Source organism: Macaca thibetana, chromosome 15 (genome assembly GCF_024542745.1).
Source record: "Macaca thibetana thibetana isolate TM-01 chromosome 15, ASM2454274v1, whole genome shotgun sequence".
NCBI lineage: Eukaryota > Metazoa > Chordata > Mammalia > Primates > Cercopithecidae > Macaca > Macaca thibetana.
The window spans coordinates 100,454,298-100,476,406 of NC_065592.1; the positions used below are offsets into that span (position 1 = coordinate 100,454,298).

The following is a 22,109-nucleotide window of genomic DNA, read 5'->3' on the forward strand; positions in this document are numbered from 1 at the left end:
CTTGTAGTTCTTGTCCATACAATTCTGGTTTTGTGCTTTTATGGCTGATTTGAGGGGGTAGAGAACTGTTGCTTCTGCTATTTTGTCTTTCAAGAATCTCTTGTGTGTATCTCCTTTTTAAAAGTTCAGTAAACAAGTGGCTTTCTTACATGTTTGCTGATAATGGTGTATTTTCATGTTCTGTATAGCAGTTTTTCAGAAGTTAAGATTTCCTGCGTTCTGAGGTATTCTTAAATCTGGTTTTCATCGACTGTATATGCATCTCTCTTACAGGCCATGCTGGAGTATCTGCCAACATGATGAAGAAGAGGACATCCCACAAGTAAGCAGTTCTGAAACTGGTTCTAGATTAGTGTTTTTTGACCTTTTGTTACGCAGCATACAAGATCACCTAGGTAAGGCCCCCTCCCCTGTGATTGAGGGCTTCCTAGCTCACAGGAGATGTAGTGTGCGATGAGGAATAGTATGTAGTCATCTTCTCTGTCTGTTCCCTTCGCCTTGGCCTGGCTGAAGTGTGCCAGTTCTACCCTTCAGCCTTTAAAAGCCTTTGGGACGTGATTTGTCTCCAGTTTAATGGGAACTGGGCCAATGGAAGGAAAGCTATTGTAGTCAATGTGGCAGGTGCATGGTGAACCTCTCCCTCTTCTCTCCTTGTAATGCCTGTGTGGGCCTTGTGTGCAGGCTTTCTCTCCTGGTCTTGGTCCACTGTTTGACAAGGAGCTCCTTTTGGGCAGAGACCATGTCTTATGCTGGGAGGGCCTGCCTAACATGTGGTCACACGCTCACTGTTTTATAGCATTTTTATATGAAGGAAAAGCTTATGAATTTAGGGAAAGCATATCCATGTTAAAAGATAATGCAATAGCCATGTATTTAAACCGACAATGTGTTCTCCATCCTAAATTCTATAAATACCAGCTTACAGAAGCCACTTTTTTCCCTAAATTTTTTTTGTGTGTGACATAGTTACATCCAAAAAAGAAAATTAAGATTCTATTAATGTCTTCAATTATAATATTCACTTTTACTTTGTTATGTATAATTGATTTCACAGCTGTCTATCCTATACTGATGACTATGCCATTACAAACTGGAAATGTCACTCGAACAATCTGTTCTGATTGTAAGACTCTTAGTCATAGATGATTAAATATGGAGAAGACACTCCTTGACCCTACCACCATGTGAGGCACTCTTTAAAACATTTTTTCCCCAAAATATTGGTATTGAAAGTGTATGCCCCTCAGACACGACAATGTAATAGCTGAAGAGGATGTGAGACCTCTTGGCTATCAGGGAAGGGCTGGATGAATGCCCTTCAGTAATTGTTAGTGAGTGGACCAAACAAAAGTCTCCAAAATGTGTACGTGATACATAATACAAATATTTGTAATATTTAGCATAAGAAACTACCTGGAAAGTAAAAATGTGGAGGTAAGCTACATAAGTTTTTGTATCTCTGAGGTTAAGTTTCTGGAATTTTATCCATGTGCTCATCATCTTCATGGTTTTGCCATATCCAGTGATATGTTTTTGCTCATTATCATGTCGTTACTATAAATACTAAGCTGTGTCTTGCCACAAATAAAGCATAGCAATAAAAACAAATGTAAGCCATAAATATTAGGTAATGATGAAAAACTTAAATACAATGGGGACAAAGGCAAATTAAACCTTAACTTTGCAAGACCAGAACAGTTCATTCAAAATAGATTTTGCAAATTAAGTTAAAGGCTTTTAGAATATTAATGTGCGTTCTAATCATTTTTCCGTATTTTCTAATCATCTATGATTAAAAGTTCATTTACTTAGGATTTCAGATATTAATAGGTTTGAGCTCTTGGGCGTGTTATTTGTGCAATAAGATTCCATCTGCCTCATCCTAATAAGCAGTACTGTTCATTAATTCATAGGTTTGATTCCCTAAAGCATAAGAAACGAAACACCTGAAGTTCACATGCATAGTAACTGCAAAAGTCTCTCATCCTGTATGTTCCACATTTGGGGACCTTGATTTAGTGCTTTCACAGGCACACATACTTGTCTTGAAGACTGGAAGCCTTGAGCATACTACTCTCTAGCAAAAGGGAGAAACTGAAAGGAAAAGTTGTGAGTCCCGTTTTCCTGTTCTCAGTGTGAATCTGATGATGGGTAGAAGGAAAGGCTGAAACAGAAGTTTCCACTGTTTTTCGCATGGAGTGAGCAGGGATGGCTGCATGGAGCTTTGAAGAGGCTGCCTGGTGGGGAGGCAGGCTCTCCCAGGCGAGTTAGGAAGCCTGATGGAGTTTGGCTGTTAGGCCTGTGGAAGTTCCTTAATGTATCTAAGGTTGGCTTAATCCTGTCTAAAATCAAGGTATTGAACTGGAACAATGAGAGGTTTGCAGCTTTTTAGCATAGATTCCTTTCTAAAATGCAATTTTTATGAAAATCAAATATAGAAAAACACAGAACTATAGCATCCTTCTCCCCTTCACTTTCTCCACTTTTGACTCACGGGAGTTGCAAGGAATAAGGGCCACCTGGCTTGACACTGGGGCTCAGTGACGGTGGCCACCCCTTCTGTCTTTTCTCAAGTCAGTGTTGGGGGGCCGAGAAAGAACCTCTGGTTGCTTGAGGGAAAAGTCACAGAACTGCACTGAGTGAGCAGTAGCACCTGTCCCTGAAGGTGTTAGGAAGGTTCAGGGAGTCTGGTGTGAAGTACTGAGACCACACAGGAAACATTATATAGCTGGGTTTTTGTTTTTTAAGAAAATAGAAGCAAGCTTGTTTTTTTCCTATAGGCCGAGCACCTTGCAGTGTTTTGGGTGGAACTGGTGGATACACCTTTCTGGGCTGTCCATGATTTGAGACAAACATTTGCAGTAAAAGTACATCTGTGTTTTTTTTTTTCTTTTTTTTTTTTTGAAACGGAGTCTTGCTCTGTTGCTCAAGCTGGAGTGCAGTGTTGCAATCTTGGTTCACTGCAACCTCCACCTCCTAGGTTCAACTGGTTCTCCTGCCTTAGCTTCCTAAGTAGTTGAGACCACAGGCGAGCCACAGCACGCCCAGCTAATTTTTGTATTTTTAGTATGGACGGGGTTTCACCGTGTTGGCCAGGTCGGTCTCGAACTCTTGACCTCAAGTGATCCACCTACCTCAGCTTCCCAAAGGGCTGGGATTATAGGCGTGAGCCACCGTGCCCAGCCTAAAAGTACATCTTGGAGGGAAAATATAGTTGGGGGGTGTTTAAGACAAATTTATTACTTCTTTTCAGTTTTCAAATGTAAATTCCCTCCCCCATCCTGCAATTTGAATAGGGAATAGATTTCCATTCCATGCTACTGTTGAAAGGGGTGATTGGATTTTGGTGTATTTTTCACTAACTTTAGAAAGTGGACTAGAATCTGCTAAACACTAAATAGAGGTATTTCCAGGGATTTTTTTTTCCTCCCATTTTATAAGACACAAATACTAGTCACTGGCAAAAATGTCGTCGTACTCCACCTTGTCCCTGGTGTGTTCTCATGTAGTTTTCATGATAGCCCTGTCAAGTAGGAACTATGACCCCTTATTGCAGATGAGGAGACTGATGCATGAAGGCATTAAGTAACCTGTCCGAGGTCATGCAGCTAGTAGGTGATTGAGCTAGGACTCAAATAGGACAGTCTGATTCCAGAGCCCGTGTTATTAAGTACCACGCCATATTTACTGAACTGCACGTTTTGTTTTCTCTTCTCAGAAATTGGTTATTTCAGTCGTGGACATGAAGACTGGGTAACTCTTGGTGTGGGCATCTATGTGCACCACGGTGTTTACAGTCTTAAGTTGGTCAGAACATTGAATGCTTTTTAATCACCTTGCAGTAAGTGATTCATGCCAGCAATGAGAGTAGCACTTGGAGGCCCTAAAGCTGTTGGAATGTTTGCCGTGGACATCTCTGGTATTCCCAAAGTACACAGTGTGTAGACAAAGTAGTGAAAGGAACCATGCTAATGTGGACGGAGAACTGACTTTTTTAGGATCTATCTTGTTTTATTGTTGACATTTTAATCTGGGAAATGGCAGTACTTGGCATAGAACTTTTATTGAATAACAATTACCAGCAAAGCAGGTTTTTCCCTCTCTTTCTGGTTTGCATCTTGCAAAAAGACAGTTATCTTGATTTAACTGGCCTTTTCTTCTAAAATCTACCGTAGCCCAGAGTAGGAGAATTGCTTTATAACAATACCAAATAGACCAAGAGTATCAGTAATTAATTCTTATAACCTAGTATACAGTGTATGACAGGCATTTACAGGTATGTGGTAGAATTGTGATTGTTGAAAATTTAACATGTATGATGTCTGTAAATATTGGCTACCAAGATTAGATATTGAAATGCTGATTAGGAATAGGAATTAATTCAAGCCATTAAGGGAGTCTAGGTAAAAAGATGAAAGGTCTTTTTTCTTTCCTTTCCTTTCCATTTCTTTATTTGTCTGTTTTTTCCCCAATAAGCCTTTTGCACTCCTAAACAGGTTTTTCAACACAAGACTTCAGCACAAAGTGATGGTACTTTGAAGTATTGAGAAGAGTACATAATGTTTCCTACAATCTCAGTTTACTTTTTTGGGAACATGAACACATATGTTCTAAATCAGTGCTACCCAAGGTGTGGTTCGTGGATTGACTACAGCACCAGTTCGGCACTTGGGAGCTTATAGGAATTCTTTGGTTCCTCTTCAGGCTGCTGAATCCAAGAGGCTTTGGGGGCTGGTTTGGAGAGTCTCATTAGAGGATCTCCAGATGATTCACATGCATGCTGAAATTTGAGAAGCACTGGCCTAAATCGTTGTTGGAATGGTTTTTTTGTTTTTTTTTTTTTTCCCCTGAGACAGAGTTTTGCTCTTGTTGCCCAGACTGGAGTGCAATGGCACGATCTCGGCTCACTGCAGCCTCTGCCTCCTGGTTCAAGGGATTCTTCTGCCTCAGCCTCCTGAGTAGCTGGGATTACAGGCATGTGTCACCACGCCCGGCTAATTTTATATTTTTAGTAGAGACAGGGTTTTTCCATGTTGGTCAGGCTGGTCTCGAACCCACAACCTCAGGTGATCCACCCGCCCAGCCTTCCAAAGTGCTGGGATTACAGGTGTGAGCCACCGTGCCCGCCCTGGAACGGTATCTTAAACACATTGAAGAACTAAGTTAAATTGTGGTTGGAGATTAGTACACGGAATTATAGTAGTGAAAGATGGTTGCAGTGCTGTGTAATTGTTCACCATTTACTCAAAACTACAAGAAAAGTGTTTTTAGCCGTTACACTGATACCAGCTTATCCCTAATGATGCTAAATACCTTTCAATCACTTTATTTTTTTCTTGAATTATTTCAAGAAATAGCTTCTGGAGTTATGAAACGAGAAAAGAGGTTATAGATGTTTAATTCTGGCTGCATTTCAAGATGTCCCAGGTTGAATGAAGTATCTTGATATTTGTTGTACAGTATTGCCCTGTGAGGGGATGTTACTAACTGATAAATGAGAGTAAGAATATTTTACACCTTTTCCAAGAAAATATAAGAGACTGAAGGGCTTTTAACAATATATATATCCAGAGAGTATTTAAATTAAAATCATTATATTCAAAGAACCTTCATTTTAAATCACATTTAAGTTGCTAATCAGTTTACTCTATTTGGGATATTCTTAGACTGAATGATCCAGATATGACCAAAGGGTGTTTGGTCATTTTATTTCCTTTCTAGTAATCCCTAGTAGTTTGCTTTTATATACACTATTTCAGCTCATGTAAGTAAGCTTTAACTTTTGTTATTAATAGTTTTTTAAAATTATTTTTTAGAACTCCTAATAAATGATAAGAAATTAAAATATCTTTTAGGAATTGTTCAGTATATAAATAACTTTTTTTACTGTGGGAGATTTTAAATATACAGAAAAATGTATGGTAGTATATAATAAATCTTGGCATTCCTCACCTAGCTTGAGTAATCTACATCAAATATCAGATATTGTTAGTGTATCTAAACCTGTCTTCAAGTAGGTACTAGTTGGAAGAACTGAAATAAATTTGTTAACGGCTTCCATATTTCAGTGCTCTTAGCGGTGAGCACAGTCTCGGTTTGTTTAAACACTCTGCCTTGTGAACTTTGGCTGCTCAGCAGCCTGTGCGTTCAAGGCCCCGTAATTGGAAAGCTGGACTCCAGATTTAACAATTAGTATATTATTAAATTACTCGTTTTTTGCCTTCAGCCTTGAGGGGAAAATTACCTTTGTTTCCTTTGCCTTTTCAGTCAAATGTAGTTATTCATTAAAAAAATTGGACAGAAATAGTATCTATAACAGATACTCTTTAATCCTTCTCTTGGAAACAACAGAGTTACATTCTGAAAGAATTGCTCTTGAATCACAAAAAGGCAATAGAAATAAATGTAGGAATTGCCATCCTTCAAATATGCAAATCTGTTTTTATATAAATTTATTGCCGAATTAGTATACACATTGCATGAATGTAGCAGTAATTAAAAATTGTGGTTTGCCGGGCGCGGTGGCTCACACCTGTAATCCCAGCACTTCAGGAGGCCAGGGCTGGCGGATGACCTGAGGTCAGGAGTTTGAGACCAGCCTGATCAACGTGACATCTCTACTAAAAATACACAATTAGCCGGGCGTGGTGGCACATGCCTGTAATCCCAGCTGCTCAGGAGGCTGAGGCAGGAGAATTGCTTGAACCCGGGAGATGGAGGTTGTGGTGAGCCGAGATCGCGCCATTGCACTTCAGCCTGGGCAACAAGAGTGAAACTCCGTCTCGGAAAAAACAATTGTGTTTTATGTGGCTGCAAAAGTGAAATACTTAAGTTGTAGAAAATTTTGAAAACAGGTAAACAGAGAGGAAGAAAAGTTATTTATAATGCCATCACCCAGAGATTTTAATGATTTAATGTATATTTTAAAAAACTTCTTCCTACATACCTGTAAGGATTGTGTATAAAAATTTTTCATGTGGCCATATGTTTTACACCTGTGGGTTTTTAAAATAAAAAGTTTTTAAGGCTGGGTACAGTGGTTCACACTTATAATCCCAGTACTTTGGGAGGCCAATGTGGGAGGATTGCTTGAGCCCCGGAGTTTGAGACCGGGCTGGGCAACATAGTGAGACCTTGTCTGTACAAAAAAATTAAAAATTAGCTGGGCATGGTGGCGGGCACCCCTACGTAGTTCCAGCTAGTTGGGAGGCCGAAGCAAGAGGATTGCTTGAGCCCAGGAGTTTGAGGACAATTTGGGCAGCATAGCAAGACCCCATTTCTTTAAAATTAAATTCTTTTTCATGATTTTTAATACGTATATAGTTCATCATAGAGATACGCTCTGAACTTTTAAATTAATGGGGCCTATTGTTAAACATTTTATATGTTTAGTTTCCCCTGTTAGTAATATCTTTGTGCACATCTGTTATTATTTTCTTTTGATAAATTTGTAGATGTGGACTCACTGGAACAATGGAAACTCCAAATGGTAAGACTTTGGACAGATATTGCCAAACTGATCACTAGAAAGGTTTTATTCATTTTATACGCAGATAGAAAATAGTACGTCATCATAATTTGTAGTAAAATTATGATGAAATTATCAAAATTCTAAGTTTTTGTTACTGTTAATATAAAAAGGTCATCCTGCTGGCAGACCAGAGCACTAAGAAGTTTCTAGATCTCAAGCAGATAGGAACAAATTTTTGTCAAGACTCCGCTGAGGAACTCTGGTGCCAAAAAGTAAATAAACTAGATTTAGATTACTGCCAGGATCAGAGAGAGAATGGGTTGGGTACAGTCACCAGATATTAAAAGGGTAAGAAAATTGATTGTACAGAATTGACATTGGAACAGAAGATGCTCAGCTTACCTCCTCCTGACTTGAAGATACCTGTCACTTCTTAGCCTCTGTGTAGCTACCAGGGTCGTGGCTTCTGTCATCAGAACCTGCATTTACTGCTCAGAGGCCAGAGAGTGTGACTTGAACTGCAGACATACATTGTATCTACAAATGCCACTTCATCTTGACTTGCATCTACAAATACGAACACCAAGAATCATGAGGCATCTTAGAGCACTAACCACATAAAAGACCATCACTAGTCAAAACAGAAGTACAAGCCAGGAATCACCATGTATGTGTAGAAAACAGAGGAGACCTGATCCTAAAGAGTTCCTAGAAGAATCAGGAAAAAATGAAACTTAGATATCAGAAAGCATGTTCATTGAGAAGAAAAACCATTCGAGATATGATGACAAAGAACTAGTTTTTAGACATTAAAAATATTATGCAAGATATTCAATAGGCTGAAAGTAGAGTTTACTTAATTCACTAACAATTGAGCTAAAGATTTCTTCAAGATGAAAAATATGAGAGGGCAGTTGAATCATGGAGGATTGATCTAAAAGTGCTAGCATTTGTCTGATGACATTCCAAAAGGGGTTGGAGGAGGAGAATAATCCAGACTACATATGGGTGAAAATTTTGCTCTGCTCTCTTTAGATTGACCAACTTCTTGTGAGGGATAATTAAAAACACATGCCTCAAGTCTTTGTGACATTTTAGAATCTAGGAACAAAGAAAATTCTAAAACTCCTTGAAGACCCAGCAGTTTGGGAGACTGAGGTAGGGTGGATTACTTGAGGCCAGGAGTTTGAGCCAGCCTGACCAACATGGTGAAACCCTGTCTCTACTAAAAATGCAAAAATTAGCTGGGTGTGGTGGTGCACACCTGTAATCCTAGCTACTAGCGAGGCTGAGGCATGAGAATCATGTGAACCTGGGAGGTGGAGGTTGCAGTGAGCTGAGATCGCGCCGCTCTACTCCAGCCTGGGTGACTGAATGAGACTCCCTCCAAAAATAAAATAAAATACCTTGAAGAGAAAATTGCCCCTCAAAGGAACACAAGGATCAGATTGGTTTCTATCGTCTGTAATTCTAGATTATAAAAGACAGTGAAAGTTTTTTTGTCTCTCAAAGTACTGAGGGGAAAAAGATTTTGAACCTGATTTGTATACATAGGCAATTCAGGGATGAGGGCAAAATAATAATTTGAGGCTTGCAAAAATCTAGCAAGTTTGTATTTCTGAACTTTACCTGAAAGAATTACCAGAGGATGTACCTAGAAAGACAGAGTATACATGAGAAAAAAAATGTGAAAATACTACACCAAAAGCCACCAAAAAACCTTTCTTGTTTCTAAATTAAAAAGTTATTAAGATAGTAGCAAAATGAAAAATACCAGTTTGGAACAAAAGTCTACAGTTCAGCAATGCAGTAGAATTAGCCAGGTAAGGTTTTAAGTTTTTCTTCTTTTACTAAGGATTTTTTCTTGTTTGGTTTTAGTGTTGCTTTGGTTGGGGGATGAAAAGTATAGGTTTTGATTAATCACAGATTGTAATAGAAAAATGAAAGTTTAGGTATAATATGTGGAACATTAAAGATAATTGCTGGAAGACTAGAAATAAGATACATCATTTGCATTAGAGGCTTTAGTGAAAAGAAACTTCAATCATTCTAGCGGCACAGATATAGGAAGAGAGGAAAGTGAGGAAAACAGAAGACAGGTAGACAACACAGAACAAAATGTTAAGTATGAGACTCATGGTATCATTTACCACAGCAAAAGCTAACTCTTAATAAGAAGATGAGGAAATAAAATCAGTTCAAAAGGGAGGAATATGCATCCTCAGAATTAAAGGACCCCGGTCCGGTGTGAGGAGGACTCCTGGCAAGATGCAAGCCCTTTGTGTAATGCTCAAGAGGGAGGAGACCTTGTTTGCTCCTTGGAAGTGTTTAGTACAAAAACTGCTTATTCTGACATGTGATTCCAGCCATTATCAGGAGCGACTGCAGATAATTCCCATTTGCAGAGGAATGCTACTAACAAGTGTAGGAGGGAGCAGCGACAACGAAAAATTCTGCTGTCATAGGTCACGTTTATGTTGGTTTTCTTGAAAATCAAGGGTAGAAAATTTCATGCCTCTAGAGAGAGAGAGAGAGAGAAACACATGGGGAGGGAAGTGGGGAAGATTTATGTTAAGGAATTGGTTAATGCAATTGGGGAGACTGAACAAGTTCAAAATCTGCAGGGTAGCCAGCCATCTAGAGACCCAGGGAAGAGTTGAAGCTGCAGCACGAACAGCCAGTCTGGAGGCAGAATTCCTCCCTTCTCTGGGGAGGCCAGTTTTTTTCTTGGATGAGGTCCACCTACATTATGAGGGCAGTCTGCTGGTGCTCATAGTCTGCGATCCAAATGTTCATTCCAGCTGAAAAATGCTTTCACAGAGACATCTAGAGTAGTGTTTGACCACATATCTGAGTACTGTGGTGTAACCAAATTTGACACACAAAGTTAACTACCATATGGGTGAAGATGCTGTATTGGCTTATAATTTTGGTAGTAATCATGGAATGTCTGTGTAAATTACAAAATGGGACACATGACTGAATTCTATCCTTAGTGAGGTTTGGGAACTAACCTTAGCCTTTGCGCTAAATATGAAGAAAGCCCGATCCTGTACAGGGAGTAACTCATTGGATCTTCTGCTTAGAAATCAAAAGAAGATATGTAACTGGTTGTCAGTTTAAGAAAAAAGTATTACTACAAAGGATTCTTGTATTCTAAAGTAGAAATGTAATCTCCTTCACCAGCTGTTTTCCTGAAGAGGCCAATTGGATGTTATTGTATATTCCTAGAGATTATGCAGTTGTCTAGAAATCAACTTTCTTCTATCTCTGAGTAGTAAAGTTACAGACTTTTTATTTATTTTTATGTTTATATATATATATAATATATATATAGATTCCTTACTGTGAACAATACTGAATTTAGCTCTTTGTCATCTCCTTTCTCTCTACAATCCTAATTTAAATTCTTTTTTTGATCTAAGTTTTATAAGGCACTCACTATACTTACTCTACTTTACATATTCTTTCCTCCTGTTTTGGAGAGTTGTGTTAAATTTGAAATATCAGAACAGATAACGGTTACACACTATTGTCTCTCCTTGTCACCATTTGTTCTACAGTTAAATGTATTCATTGCTTCCTCTCAGTGCTGAACCTTCTCTGTGAGTTCCTTGATTATCTGAAGCTCACTGTCATGTAACTTTATAAAAACAGTACCCCTGCCTTCTGACATGTTCATTACAGTTTTGTTGGAGGCCTTCATACTCGAAGGTCCGAAGGTCCGTGTGCATTCTTGGCTGATGAACAAATCCTTGGCTCACATTTTCTTTTCCTTGAGAACCTTAAGTTTGTTACTCTGTTGCCTTCTGGCATAGAGTGTTGCTGTCAAATTCTGAGTCTGTCCCTTACACATGATTTGGTCCTTTTGTGTAAGTGCCCAAAGGGTGTTATTTTCTTTAAAATTTGTTTATTTGACTTGGATATGCCTTAGGGCCAGTCATTTTGGGTTTTCCCATGGGGTGCATTTGTATGTTCAAGTGTTTTGTTTCAGGAAAGTTTTCTTGAATTACGGTTTTTAGTACTCTCTTCTGTGAACTTTGATTTTAGTTTTTAGGTTCTTCTGTTACACAGAAGTTGGAATATTTGTTACCATCTCTTAATTCTTTTTGCTTTTGTCCCCATCTGTCCCCTTTTCATCATCCACTTTCCTCACATGCTCCCATGGTGTCTGTTTCTTCTCATGTTCTTCTAGTCTTAATTTCTGAAAAAAAAAAAATTCAAATTATTCTTTACTTTGTCTGGTAATTCTCACATCTTGTCTAGCGATCTCATTTCTCATCTTTTGTGTTTCTGATATATGTTTTTATGTTAGAGTTCTTCAGGGAAGTAGGACCGTTGGGAAATAGATAAAATATGAAGGAGATTTATTATGAGGAAATTGGCTTATGCTATTTTGAAAGCTGAGAAGTCCCATGGAGTGCTGTCTGTAAGCCAAGCCTCAGGAAAGCTGGAAGGGGAATTCAGTCTGCAGGCCTAGAACCAGGGGACCCAGTGGTGTCAGTTCCAGTCCAAGGGCAGGAGAAGACTGATGTCCCAGCTCAGGCAGGCCAGCAGGAAGAAAAAGGGGTAAATTCCTCCCTCCTCTACCTTTTGTTCTATTGAAGCCCTTGACGGAATGGATTATGGCCACCCACATTGGTGAGGGCATCTTCTTTGTTCAGTCTGCCTATATAAATGCACAGACACACCCGTGAACAGTGTTTAATCTGGGCACTCTGTGGCACAGTTAAGTTGACACATAAAATTAATCATCACAGTTTCTCTTTTGTGGCTTCTGTTATTTGTTCAGTGTTTGATAGTAGTTTTCATCTACTTCACAAGCCTGTTTTTGAGGCCTGCTCCCACCTGTCAGAACATCTGTCACATTGTTAGTCTCTTTCCTCCTCAAAATACTTTCGTATGTTGTCCAACTGTGATGCTTCCAGACCCGTGTAAACGAGAGGATTCCAGGAAAGCTTTCCTAGCTTAAGACCTCTCTATGTAGCCACCTCTGTCATACTTTCTGAGACCTGCCGCCCTCATTTCTGCCTGAATCCTGCTTTCCTTACCCTGTGGTGCTGTCCTGGTCAGTGAGGATCGTGTACTCAGAGGGGCTTTGTCTTTCTGGAAGGAAGGTTTCCTGGGTTTTTGCACAGTCCCGAGGGGCTTAGGCAGACCTGAGTTTTCTGGCCTTACAGTCTTGCACTTAGCCTTGTGAATCTCCTTCCCAGTCTCCTTGGTTAGGTTCAGATCCCCTTGCTTAGTTTTTCACCCCAGGGGAGAAGCTTCCCTTCTGCGGCGAGTACTCCTTATTGTCTCTCATAGCCTGTTCCCCTCTCACTTAGCTAAATTTATGTTACCAGTCTAAAGTAAATTATTTAGAAAATACGTAATTTTAGTTTTAACTATTACAACCTACAATAAATTGTTTCTTTAAAACTTGTTTGTGTTATATATCAGATGTTAGTCACTTTTATTCATGGTGTACAAAATGAGAGCTTTATACCCATAAAACTGTGGGAAGGGGATTCCTTTCAGCTCTTTTCATTCTTGGCATATATCAGCATCTGTTGTCTTGGTTTTGGCCTTCAGCTTGCATCCAAGAAGCCAAGGTTTCAAGGTGAAATGAAGATTTTTTCCTGATATCAAGAGCCAGGTGTATTATTTATAAACTTTCTATGTAGAGTTTTCAGTTGCTAATAATAAACCAGAAAAAAAAGTAGTTTGATGTTTCAATAATTTGTAATATTACATTGTTTGTTACAAACTTCAGTTTTAAGATTATGTGTTTCCTAGACAAGTAATGTTTCTATAGTGCATTGATACAAGCTAATCTGGACTTCAGTTTAAGAGAAGATTGTCTAGTTTATTTTTATTAGTTAAGCCTGTACAGGCAGAATTATTTGGGCACGGGAATGGGTGAGATTGAATAGTTATACATTTCTTTTTAATTTGAAGTGGATATTATATAAAGCTATATACCTGTGTGATTATTGATAACATGTATTTCATGGATCAGTCCTTCTTCTTTAATTAACTTGGATAATTTTGAGTTGATTGGATTAAAATAAACTCAGAAAGCTGATAACCTGATGCTTAATGGTAGGGCTTAAGTTGCTATTGACTAGTAGTTTTTTCTGCCTATACACAGTTGAAGTGCACAACAAGCTCGTATTACTAACGTACCATGTTACACAGTCACCACCACTGGTACAGGGGTGGAAGATAACCACCTTGAGTCACCTGAAGCAGGAATGTGGCAAACATGAGTTTGTACATATGTTGGGACCATCTGTAATGAGATCATGCTAGCCAGTGGTTATGTTAGCTCTAGGCATGCATACTTTTGAGATAATACCTTATGTGTGTATATGTGTGAATACAGAAAACATCGGAGCAGTGTGGGTCCGAGCAAACCTGTTTCCCAGCCCCGGCGGAACATCGTAGGCTGCAGGATTCAGCATGGGTGGAAAGAGGGGAATGGCCCTGTTACCCAGTGGAAAGGAACCGTTCTGGACCAGGTGCCTGTAAATCCTTCTTTGTATCTTATAAAATACGATGGATTTGACTGTGTTTATGGACTAGAACTTAATAAAGATGAAAGAGTTTCTGCGCTTGAAGTCCTCCCTGATAGAGTTGGTAAGTTCTTTTTATAATTTGTGCATTATATGCTATAAAAATGATATTGAAATGGATGCTTTTTTAATTATTTTACATTATTAATACTTTTATTGGAACACAAGCACCCCTCTTGATAAACATTGTATTAAATCACCGAAAACCACAAAAATTGATCCAAAGCAGTTCAAGGAACTGTGTGAGGGATATAGAGATGTGTATTTTCCCCCCAAGAAGTTTGCCACTTAATCATTTATAATATGGTTATTTTTAACATTTTTGCTCACTGTTTTCTGGACTCTGATGGGTAAGGTTATCAGTAGCTCAAATATCCTGTGTGTTAATCTCATCAGATACAAAAGATAAGAGAATGCTGTGCATTTATTTTAGAATCTTTCTGTGAAAGTGTATCTTTGATTGTGTACAATGTAAATGATAATTGGACTTTGAGCCAAAATTTAGGCAACCAAAACGTGATCTTTATTATACACAGAGCTTGACTGAAGAATGTTTGTGGAAATGAATGGCTCTTTTTAAATGTCATACAATGTCAGTTTTGCCTTGCAAGTGTTCCTTAAGGCGTAAGGTCTAAGGTAAATAATAAATTACTGATTTTATTAGTAGGGTGGGATACACCCAAGCTAATACTACTTTTTTTGAAGCATTTATTTTGAAATATTTTCTTATTACAGTGATGCTGCTCTTGTTTAAAATATTGGTTTGTAGTTTTAGAATTGTCTTTAAAAGTCAATACCATTAAATAATAAAGCTTCAGCATATCTAGGTAGGAATTTTGGGATCAAATTGTCACGGGAAGAAATTAGTTCAGTCTCCTCGCTTTGTTTTTCTTCAGACTGTGCCATTGTGTCCCTGGGATATGATGAGTTTCCTTAGGAATTTAATTCTGCCTTAGTAGCAAGTTATTTTGTTAGTCTTCTCTTTAGATATCAACTGCTAAATCTTTACTCATCTGTATAAATATGGTTCAGTTTTCAAAGAAATCTTTCGTTAAGTGTAAATATTTCTTACTACTCCTATAAGTGATATTAAATCTTTGTTATTTTCAACATTCTCATCTCTTCTTAAGTGTGACTGAACACCTGCTCTTCCTCTTGATGCACATCCTACGTTTCTTCCTTGATCATGGCATTAATCCATTTCCCACATAAGAAACTTTAATATATTAAGAATCTTAACAGCAGAATTTTACTCTTTGCCCCTTCTGAAACGACAAGTAGCTCACTTGAAGGTTCCTGCGTATTGCTGCGTGACCTGTGGTTGTTGGTCCTTTTGTCATCGAAGGATAGAAACTATACAAGTATCTGGTGATGGGACTAAGGGTTACATGTTGTTCATAGTTTGGGATTATCTCAGTTTCCAACAATAGTGATTTTGTAAACAGTAAAGCAATATAAAAAGAAATCCAAGAGCTTTTATGTAAATCAGCGATGTATGTGCCTCATTCAGCTAATAGTTGCTATTAATTTTAGTATTTATCGTATTAAATTGGTGCAAAAGTAATTGCGGTTTTTGACATTGAAAGTAATGGCCAAAACAGCAGTTACTTTGGCATCAACCTACTTTAGTCTAAAAAATTACTTGCTCTTCACTTTCGTTTTACATAGGAAGCAATTGCTTCAGGCAGTACATTAGAGTATAATTAAAATTATGTTTTTCTTAAGCTAAAGTTGGAGAAAAAAGTCAGTCAGCCAGAATGCATGTGATGTCACAGAGCAGTGGTTCCCAAAGCAAGGTCTGGGGACCCTTGGGTTCTCTGAAGCCCATTCAGGAGATTTGCAAGGTCAGAAATATTTCATATTGTTAAGCTGTAATTCGTGCTTTTCACTCTCTTTTGTTTCTCAGTTACACAGTAGAGTTTCCCACTATCTATTTGGAATATTTGCATAACTTAGTGAATATTTTCTTTATGAACAGTGCATGGTACCAGATCATGCAGTGGTGAAAGAGCTATTCTAAGTGCAAGACTAACTACTTTTTTTAATTGTAAAAAAACCCACATAGCATAAAATGTACTGTCCTAACCATTTTTCCTTTTTTTTTTTTTTTTTTTTTTTTTGAGACAGAGTCTGGCTCTGTCACCCAGGCTGGAGTGCAGTGGCCGGATCTCAGCTCACTGCAAGCTCCACCTCCCGGGTTTTTTACGCCATTCTCCTGCCTCAGCCTCCCGAGTAGCTGGGACTACAGGCGCCCGCCACGTCGCCCGGCTAGTTTTTTGTATTTTTTTTAGTAGAGACGGGGTTTCAACGTGGTAGCCAGGATGGTCTCGATCTCCTGACCTCGTGATCCGCCCATCTCGGCCTCCCAAAGTGCTGGGATTACAGGCTTGAGCCACCGCGCCCGGCCCTGTCCTAACCATTTTTAAGTGTACAGTTCAGTAGTGTGTTAAGTACATTCACATTGTTGAAACAGATCTCCAGAACTTCTTCATCTTACAAATCTGAAGCTCTCTACCTATTAAACAAAACAGCATGCCGTTTCTCCCATTCCCAGCCCCTGGCAACCACTGTTCTACACTCTGTCTCTATGAATTTGACTACTCTAGATATCTCAGAGAAGTTAGAATCACACAATATTTGTTTTGTGAATAACTTAATTCACTTAGCATAATGTCCTCAAAGTTCGTTCATGTTGTAATGTGTGACAGGATTTCCTTTCTTTTTAAGGCTGAAAAGAACATTGCATTGTATCTATATACCACAGTTTATCTGTTCACCCATTAATGGACATTTGGATTGTTTCTGCCTCTTGGTAGAATGTAAAATTGTACCATGTAAAATTGTGACTAGCGCTGCTGTAAACATGGATATGCAGATATTTCTTTGAGATCCTGCTTTCAGTTTTTTTGGATATAGGCATAGGAGTGGGATTGCTGGATCATATGGTAATTATAATTTTAATTTTAATGTCGTAATTCTAATTTCTTAGGTAGAACTACCATACTGTTTTCCACAGCAGTTGTACTATTTTCCAGTCCTGCCTACAGTACACAAGGGTTTCAGTTCTCCATCCCTTAGTCAGCAGTTGCTATTTACTGTTTTTGTCATAGTGGTCATCCTGATGGGTGTGATATGATACCTCATTTTGTTTTGATTTCTGTTTCTCTGATGATTAGTGATGTTTAACATCTTTTTATGTGCTTGTTGGCCACTTGTAAATCATCTTTGGGGAAATACCTAGTCACGTCCTTTGACCATTTTTTAATTAGGTTATTTGATTTTTGTTGAGTTGTGGGAGTTCTTTATATGTTCTGGAGACATGAGTTTTAATGTAACAGTATGACAAATTTATTTAATGGTTTCAGATTCTGCATTGTAACCTTTAAGGAGCTAACTGTTGACTTTTGTAGTTTCATATAAGAATATCTAGAATTATCTGAAAGACAATTAGAATACTCTTTTCAGTATCATATCTTTGAGAGGCTGGATTTTATATATGAACCGAAAGAGCAGATCATAACAGATTGAGTGCTAAAGCAGATGTGAGAATCTGCTTGTTCTTTTTAAAACCTAGACATTAGGAGATTTGCAAAAATGTAAAAATTAAGCCACTTTTCTTACTATATTTTGATAGGAAATAGTTATTTTTAATTTAAAATACATTGATATATAGGTATTTTTAAATGTTTCTATATTTTTTATTTTCCGAAGTAGTAAATATTGGTAGGCATTATCTATGTAAACAGATGCTTTTTTAGGTGTGTAGTAATTTCTATTTATGTTTTAATTATTTTTTTAGAGACAAGATCTCACTTTGTCACCCAGGCTGGAGTATAGTGGTGTGATCAGGGCTCACTGCTGTCTCAACACCTTGGGCTCAAGCAGTCCTCCTGCCTCAGTCTCCCAAGTTGCTGGGACTACAGGCGCGCACCACAGTAGCCTGCTAATTTTTAACTTTTTGTAGAGATGAGATCTCATTATGTTGCCCAGGCTGGTCTCAAACTCCTGGCCTCAAGCAGTCCTCCTACCTGGGACTCAAAGTGCTGGGATTATAGGTGTGAGCCACTGTGCCCAGCCAGTAATTTTTAAGAATGCAATGGAGTTCTGAGATCTAGTAGTCTGAGATCTACTGGCCCTAAGAAACTAGCGGGGATTTTTTAGTATCGTAAACGGGAATTCTATGTAATTTTTTATTATTACTGCATACTTAAAGAAAACCAACCATGTATTAGTTTAGGGTATGCTGATAAAATTGAATAGCGATACATTTATCAAGAAAATCTAACTTTTTTGTTTATTTTGATTTAACAGAAATAGAACTCTGTTGAATGAGGAAAATAGGAGTGCTAACTGGTTGTTTTTGTTGTTGTTAAGACAGGGCCTCACTTCGTAGCCCAGGCTGGAGTGCAGTGGCGCCACCTTGTCTCACTGCAACCTCGACTTCCAGGTTTAGGTGATTCACCACCTGGGCCTCCTGAGTAGCTGGGACTACGGGCCTGCACCACCACACCTGGCTAACTTTTTGTATTTTTGGTAGAGACGGGGTTTTGTCATGTTGGCCAGGCTTGCCTCAAACTTCTGGGCTCGAGTGATTCGCCCGCCTTGGACTCCCAAAGTGCTAGGATTACAGGCGTGAGCCACCATACCTGTCGCTAATTGTTTTTTTTTTTTTTTTTTTTTTTTTTTTAAGAAAATTGTTTTAATTTTGTATAAAGACAGTTACCTAAAATTGTGGACTGGAGAAATCTTAAAACCAATAGGATCCTTCATAGTTTTTCCAGTGTTAAAAAGATGAAGGTGATAATTTTCACCTCATTAGAAAAGTATTAAGGGCTAGGACTGTTAATCTATCATTTCAGAGACCTGAGCTCCTAACCACATGGGGCATCTGATTAAATCATACAAAATACTGACCTGCTATGTTCTAGTTATGAAACAAGAAAGGGAAGGTCTCTGCTTTCATTGGGATATACAGGCAACTAACAAGTACACAAATGCATAAAATGGGATAACTTTAGATCATGGTGAATGTTACTAAGAGGTAAAATTGGGTAATGTGACTGGAATTTGTGGGGCTACCTTGTTGGTGAGGAGAACCCCAACAGGAACTGGCCTTCTGAAGATGTGGGGAAGAGCTTATCAGGCAGAGGAGAGTGTGTCCTAATGGGAGAGGAAGAAGAGCCAAGTAGAGAAGGCATGAGCAGTGAGGAGGAAGATGGGAAAACTTGAGGGCAGAGGCGTGATGGCTTAGGGCTTGGGGGCCGTGGTGAGCAGTTTGGTTGTTTTTCAAATTACGAAGGAAAGGCATGGGAACATTTTAAATCACACAATGTGGTATCAATGACACAGTGATTACTTTGGTTGCAGCGAAGAATAAGATTGTAGGAGAAGAGAGTAAAAACCTATGCCTTAATAAAAAATGGAAATAAGACTGAAGGAAAACAAACACCAATTTCTTTTAAAAAAAAAAAAAAAAAAAAAAAAAAAAAAAAAAAAAACTCTGTGCCTTGAATAGGTTAATTTCTAAGTTTTAAATAAACGTTCTGTGGTTATGTAAGATGCTAATACAGGAGAAGCAAAGTGAACCATATACAGGAACTCTACTGTTTTTGCAGTTCTTCTGTAAGTCTGAAATTATCTCAAAATTTAACTGTTAAGTAAACAGTAACAAAAATTATTTTATACCTTGAATGAACAGTTAAAACTTTTGATTTGGGTACAGAACCAAGAGCAGATAAGTCCAGAAAAATTTTTTAAAAAATCATGTTTTTTTCAGTTAACCAACTTGGGACAAAATACTTCTATTCCTGTTGAATCCATCTCTGAGCTGGGGCCCAGTAGTTTGTCTTTGGTTTTTGTACTTTTTAAAGCTTTCCCAGATTCTGATGCTTGCTAATACATTGCATGGACAAAATTTCAGGTAGCCTTCTTTTGTAGATTCAGTCTTCATAGTCGGTAATCAGTGAAACGCTTTGTCAACTTTTTTTTTTTTTTTTTTTAAATCCCCAGCAACATCTCGAATCAGCGATGCACACTTGGCAGACACAATGATTGGCAAAGCAGTGGAACATATGTTTGAGACAGAGGATGGTTCTAAAGATGAGTGGAGGGGAATGGTCTTAGCACGTGCACCTGTCATGAACACATGGTTTTACATTACCTATGAGAAAGACCCTGTCTTGTACATGTACCAACTCTTAGATGATTACAAAGAAGGCGACCTTCGCATTATGCCTGATTCCAGTAAGTATATATTGGCAACTTTTATTTTTGGTAATTAGAAGGGATTTGGACTTTAGTGCAAGATATTTGATTGGCTTTTTTGCAGATACATTTTTATTTCTGGATATATGATGATTATTTTAGTCATGCACAAACACAGCCTTTGAAATTTTTCATCCGGTTGTCATGAATTTTAGATAAGAAAATATTTGATAATCAGTTCTGCTTGACTTCTATAATAAGATACAAGTTTTTTTATAATTAACACTACTACATATTACTTATTGCTTTTATTTAAAAGCATGATGGAATAGGGACCAGTAAAATACGTCCCTGTGTACCCCTGCTCAGCTTTAACGGTTATTGTCTCATTGCTTGTCTAGTTTTATCTATTAATTCCCCCAATGCAATTATTTTGAAGCTAACCCCAAGACGTTGATTATTTCATCTGTAAATACTTGAACTTCAGAACAGCAATCTTCAGCCTTTTTGTCACCAGGAACCAGTTTCGTGGAAGACAGTTTTCCATGGGTTGGGAGTGTTGGGTGTGGAGATGGTGGTTTTGGAGGCGTTAGATTTCCCATAAGGAACATGCAACCTAGATTCTTGACATGCATAGTTCACAGTAAGGTTTGTGCTCCTAGGAGAATCTGATGCCCCTGCTGATCGGCCAGGAGGCAGAGCTCAGGTGGCAGTGCTCTCTTTGCCACTGCTCACCATCTGCTCTGCAGCGTGGCCCAGGTGTCCGGGACTCCTGATTTAGAGAACATCGATTTCAGAAAACAGTTAATTGGGAGAACTTTTCAGTAGCAACTGGAGTACAGAGTCAGTGTTTAGACAGATGATTAGCTATTTCCACAACTAGTCTGTTCGCACAGGTAAGGTAGAAGAGGATGTGACCTGGGCTAATTTCGTTAGGCCTAGAAAAGCTTTATTGTGTTATTTATTTATTTATTTATTTACTTATTTTTTTGGAGACAGTGTCTTGCCCTGTTGCTCAGGCTGGAGTGCCATGGTGTGGTCTTGTCTCACTGCAGCCTCTGCCATCTGGGCTCAAGCAAGTCTCCTGCCCCAGCCTCCTAAGTGGCTGGGACTACAGGCACCCACCACCACGCCTGGCTAATTTTTGTTTGTTTGTTTTGTTTTGTATTTTAGTAGAGATGGATTTCACCATGTTGGCCAGGGTGGTCTGAAACTCCTGAGCTCAGGCAGTCTGCCAGCCTTGGTCTCCCAAAGTGTTAGGATTACAGGTGTGAGCCATTACGGCTGTGTTAGTCCATATAGTTAGTCCATTTAAAATGTGCAATTCTGTACTTTTTAATATATGCACAGATAGGTACAGTCCTCACCACAGTCGATTTTAGAACATTTTCATCACCTCAAAAGAAAGCCTTGTATCTATTAGCTGTCAGTCCTTTATTCCTCCAACCCCCTAGCCTTAAGCAACCAGTAGTGCTTGATGTGTCAATTTCCCTGTTGTGGACTTTCCTGTGAATGGACTATATGGTGTGAGGTCCTTTGTACTAGCTTCTTTCCCTTAGCATGTTTTGAGATTTCATTCACACTGTAGCATATATCAGTACTTCATTCCTTTTAATGGCCAAATACAATTGCATTGTATGGATATATACTACATTTTGATTAGCCATTCATCCAGTAAAGGACATCTGAGTTGTTTCCCCACCTCTTGGTTTTTATGAATAATGCTGTTGTAAACATTTGTGTGCAAGTTTCTCTATGGACATGTTTTATTTCCTTTGGGTATATACCTAGGAATGGAATCGCTGGGTCATAATGGTAACTTTATGTTGAATCGTTTGGGGGAACTGCAAGGCTAATTTTGAAAACAAAAAGACCAT

The 22,109-nt window shown here is 38.5% G+C and overlaps 2 protein-coding genes across 8 annotated transcripts in view; both read left to right on the top strand.

Annotated features, from left to right (window-relative positions):
• The window catches only part of CKS2 (CDC28 protein kinase regulatory subunit 2), a 974,690-nt gene that overhangs the window by 66,832 nt on the left and 885,749 nt on the right, over window positions 1-22,109 (top strand). The gene's annotated exons all lie outside the window — the stretch shown is intronic.
• The window catches only part of SPIN1 (spindlin 1), an 86,412-nt gene that overhangs the window by 55,904 nt on the left and 8,399 nt on the right, over window positions 1-22,109 (top strand). For all 7 annotated transcript variants that reach the window (XM_050761286.1, XM_050761283.1, XM_050761287.1 and 4 more), the window contains 3 exons: window positions 274-322; window positions 13,839-14,092; window positions 20,038-20,271. In XM_050761286.1, the coding sequence (XP_050617243.1) occupies window positions 274-322; window positions 13,839-14,092; window positions 20,038-20,271 (537 nt within the window). The remainder of the gene's footprint in view (window positions 1-273; window positions 323-13,838; window positions 14,093-20,037; window positions 20,272-22,109) is intronic.